At 41.4% G+C, this 4,540-nt stretch overlaps 1 protein-coding gene across 15 annotated transcripts in view; it reads left to right on the top strand.

The window, feature by feature from the left end:
• Positions 1 to 4,540, top strand: part of BAZ2B (bromodomain adjacent to zinc finger domain 2B) — a 319,669-nt gene that overhangs the window by 222,544 nt on the left and 92,585 nt on the right. For all 15 annotated transcript variants that reach the window (XM_015565731.1, XM_006766465.2, XM_015565735.1 and 12 more), the window contains 2 exons: positions 2,952 to 3,155; positions 3,635 to 4,030. In XM_015565731.1, the coding sequence (XP_015421217.1) occupies positions 2,952 to 3,155; positions 3,635 to 4,030 (600 nt within the window). The remainder of the gene's footprint in view (positions 1 to 2,951; positions 3,156 to 3,634; positions 4,031 to 4,540) is intronic.

Genomic DNA, 4,540 nt, shown 5'->3' with positions numbered 1-4,540 from the left:
TTCCACATGAATCCGGGGCTGCGAGGGAAGCCTGGGTTCCAGGTGCCTGCTGACGGCTGGAGGGAAGCCCAGGTCCTGGGTGCCAGAGGAAAGCCAGTGCTGGCAGCCGGGGAAGGAAGGTCTACTCTTGCACGAATTTCGTGCATTGGGCCTCTAGTCTTTAAATAAAAAAACCACACAGATGACTTGGGCATGGAATAGGAGTTTATTTCTTCCTGCTAGATCACTATAGCGCCCTCATTCCTTTCCTTTCGTATCTAGCCTTTACTGAAACCAAAAGTGATAACTTCAATTTAGATTCCTTATGATTTTCATAGTCTTACTATAGGTGCTTAGAAACACACAACAGTTTGTTTGCAACGAAGTGTTTCTCCAACAAATGGTAGGCTTAATATTCCTATATTACTGTTGTTTCCCTTTTGTCTCTACTTTGGTTCCTCGTCACTTTCTGCTTTAGTGTGAGAGAAGATAGCTCAGGGAATGGTGGTAACTGTTAGTTGGCTTATTGAAGGTATGTCTCTGGGGGAAGCATTGCAGTTGCTAGTTTGGAGCAGTTACAGTACCATTGAAAGCGAAATGAAACAGCAGGAGTGAACCTCCTCACTTCTATGTATTTTACTCGATTTGAATCAAATTTCAAAAGGCATGAAGGAAGAGTATAGATTTGCAATCTGTAACTATGGCTTAAATTTGACTTCCTGGTAAAGAGATATATGATTATCTTTCCTTCACCAGGCCCAGTAGTCATGAAAGGCCCTATTTCTATTAAGGCCATAGCTTTCATATTTGTAAGGCCATAGCTTTTGTAATTGGTTGATTACCTTTTCTGTATTTTGTTCTTTATCAGCAAACACTATTGAAATATTCCTGAGTAACTTTGGATTGTACTCAATCTTATTGCTCTATCATTTCAGTATTTCTCCTTTCAGTCTTCCTGTTGGCAGAATTTTAACTTTTCCAAAGTTATTTAGTTATAATTTATACTAGAGGCCCGGTGCACTCGGTGGGGAAGGGGAGTCCCTCAGCCCGGCCTGTGCCCTCTCGCAGTCTGGGACCCCTCGGGAGATAACGATCTGCTGGCTTAGGCCTGCTCCCAGGTGGCAGAGGGCAGGCCCAATCCCTAGGTGCAGCCCCTGGTTGGGCTCAGAGCAGGGCCGATTGGGGAATTGGGGCACCGCCCCCTGTCATGCACAGAGCAGGGCCAATCAGGGGGTTGGGGCACTGCCCCCTGTTACTCACAGAGCAGGGCCCATCAGGGGGGTTGGGGCTCTGTACCCTGTCACGCACAGAGCAGGGCCGATCAGGGGGTTGGGGCGCCGCCACTGACACACTCAGGGCAGGGCCGATGCGGAGGTTATGGCTCTACCCCATCACACACAGAGCAGGGCCCGTGGGGGGGGGCGGGGTTGGGGCGCTGCCCCCTGTCACACACAGAGCAGGGCGATCAGGGGGTTTGGGAGCTCCCCCCTATCAGGCACAGAGCAGGGCTGATCAGGGGGTTGGGGTGCCTTCCCCTGTCATGAACAGAGCAGGGTGGATAGGGAGGTTGTGGCCCCGCCCCCTGTCACACACAGAGCCACAGGGCGATCAGGGGGTTTGGGCGCTGCCCCCTGTCACGCTGATTCCGGTGCTGGGAGGCGTATTACCCTTTTACTATATAGGATAGAGGCCTGGTGCACGGGTGGGTGCCGGCTGGGTTGCCCTGAAGGGGGTCCTGGATCAGGGTGGGGGTCCCCACTGGGGTGCCTGGCCAGTCTGGGTGAGGGGCTGTGGGCTGATTTCAGGCTGGGGGAGACTGAAGCTCCCAACTGCTCCTTTTTTTCTTTTTTATTCTGGGCCAGCTTTAGCTTTGAGGCTTGGCTCCCGCTCTTAGGCCTCCGCAGCTGAAAGTAGGTCTCTGGCCTTTGCTTACATTGTTGCGATCCTGCTGGCTGAAGCCCGGTGGACTAAAGTTTAGCTTCTGTATTTGTTGCAATGTTCAAACTGCAGGCTCAGAGGCCGGCAAGGCAGGCGGGGGACCTTGGAGTCCTCCGTCACTGAAGCAAACAAGCCTCATGTTAGTTTCAAGCTGCCTGGCTGCCGGCCGCCATCTTGGCTGGGAGTTAATTTGCATATCTCCCTGATTAGCCAATGGGAAGGGTAGCGGTTGTACACCAATTACCATGTTTCTCTTTTATTAGATAGGATTATGATTTTTCCTCTTTTTATCCACTACTATTGTCTATTCTTTAAACTCCAAACTTTCCTTTTCTATGACCTAATGTTCCTTACAACTTTAGAGTTCCTTTTTTCTATAGAATCTTAAGTGTTCCAGAAATTAATCTTTCTTTATCATATTTTTCTTTTTTATGTGAAATATGAAAAATTAAAATTTTGACCTTAATTAAAGCAGCTTGTAAGTCCTTTGCTACCTGTCTTATCTTCTCTATAGTACTTATTATTGTATGGAATTATTTGCCTTTATATTAATCATCTGCCTACCACCACCACCATTACCACTAGAATTTTAATTTTAAATTTTAATTTAAATTATCAAAGACAGTTACTCTTATCTTAAGCATCATTGTAGCCCAACACTAGAAAGGTGTATTTGGCATATTATATGTAAATAAAGGCTACTAACTCACTATCTGTATAAAGAAAGAAGACTAAAGCTAATTATAGAACTTCCATGTATATAACCCTTGTAATTAGAATTATTATTTTGTAAATTATTCTTGTATTTTATAATATACTATATTGAGATTTCCCATACCCTGTACATGTCAGAGCTTGTATATTTTATTGGAGAATTCCTGTCACATAAGTTAATTTGATTAGTTTGTTGAATAATTACCCTTACAACATGTGAGTTTTCCTTATTTCCTAAAGTGACATTTTGAGATTGAAAATTAAAAGAACTTACCTCTTACTGAAACTTTAATTTTTCTAAAAATCTTGTTTTTATCCAGAAACCAAGGAAGAAAGCTATGGAAAGTTCTAGCAACAGTGATAGTGATTCAGGCACATCATCAGACACCACAAGTGAAGGCATTAGTAGTAGTGATTCAGATGATCTAGAGGAAGATGAAGAAGAAGAAGATCAAAGTATTGAAGAAACTGAAGATGATGATTCTGATTCAGAGAGTGAAGCACAACATAAAAATAACAACCAGGTATAAATAGTTCCCTTGGCCTCATCTACACAGTATTTATATTTAGGGATTAACTTATTTATCCTGACTCATTGCCTTTAGTTCTTACTTTTATAAAAAATTGATTTTAGCAAGAGAGAAAGGAGGGACAGAGAGAAGAGAGAGAAACACACACAGAGAGAAACACTGACTTATTGTTTCACTTAGCATTCATTGGTTGATTTCTTATATGTGCCCTGACTGGGAATTGAACCTGCAACCTTGGTGTATCAGGACGATACTCTAACCAACTGAGATACCAGCCAGGGCAAATTCTTAGTTTTGCAAAAGACAGAATAGGAGATGGAGAAATATTTTAAAGAGATATTAACTGTATTTCTCCTGCGCTGTAGATATCTATCACAGGTCACTAGGAACACTTTTAAAAGTTCCTTTTTTCCCTGCTAGGCATTCTTTCTTTTAATAGATGTTAAGCTCTGCCTTTTAACTTTAATTTACAGGTGCTATTACATGGTATTTCAGACCCAAAAGCGGATGGACAGAAAACAACCGAAAAAGCCCAGGAAAAAAGAATACACCAGCCATTACCTCTTGTGTCTGAATCCCAGACCCACTCATCATTCCAATCCCAGCAGAAGCAGCCTCAGGTTTTGTCACAGCAGCTTCCATTTATTTTCCAAAGCTCTCAGGCAAAGGAGGAATCTGTGACCAAACACACAAGTGTAATACAGTCTACGGGATTGGTGTCCAATGTGAAACCTCTATCTTTGGTAAATCAAGCCAAAAAGGAAACTTATATGAAACTCATAGTTCCTTCTCCTGATGTACTTAAAGCAGGGAATAAAAATACCTCTGAAGAATCTAGTCTTTTGACCAGTGAATTGCGATCTAAACGGGTGAGTTAAAAATTACTTATAGAATGATTTTATTATTAGGAAAAAAGCTTTTATAGAATCTTATAATATGTAGGTTTTAAATTAAATTCTTCTCTTATTTTTATACTTTTTCTAGCCACCAGGAATCAAATATGCATATCAGCAAACTAAATTTCTCTGATTTTATATTTGTATGTACATCTGCTTAATATATTTTTGGCAACACAATCAAATCATTTTCCCCCTGGGTTAATGATTTAACATTAAGGAGAGAAATATGCTTGAATAAGATATACTTCATGATCACTTTTGTTTAAAATATGTCCTTTTCTTCTAATATAAATATATTGTTAAAGAAATGAATTCTTGAGTCATTTACCTTTATAATTCTATAATTTAGCAATTTTAAGTGTTAAAATTTTTTTTTTAAATATTTTTTATTGATTTTTTACAGAGAGGAAAGGAGAGAGATAGAGAGTTAGAAACATCGATGAGAAACATCGACCAGCTGCCTCCTGCACACTCCCCACC

This window comes from Myotis davidii, unplaced genomic scaffold, assembly GCF_000327345.1.
Source record: "Myotis davidii unplaced genomic scaffold, ASM32734v1 scaffold59, whole genome shotgun sequence".
In the NCBI taxonomy this organism is placed as follows: domain Eukaryota; kingdom Metazoa; phylum Chordata; class Mammalia; order Chiroptera; family Vespertilionidae; genus Myotis; species Myotis davidii.
The sequence above is the reverse complement of the archived record's forward strand: the minus strand, read 5'-3'. Positions and strand labels throughout refer to the sequence as shown.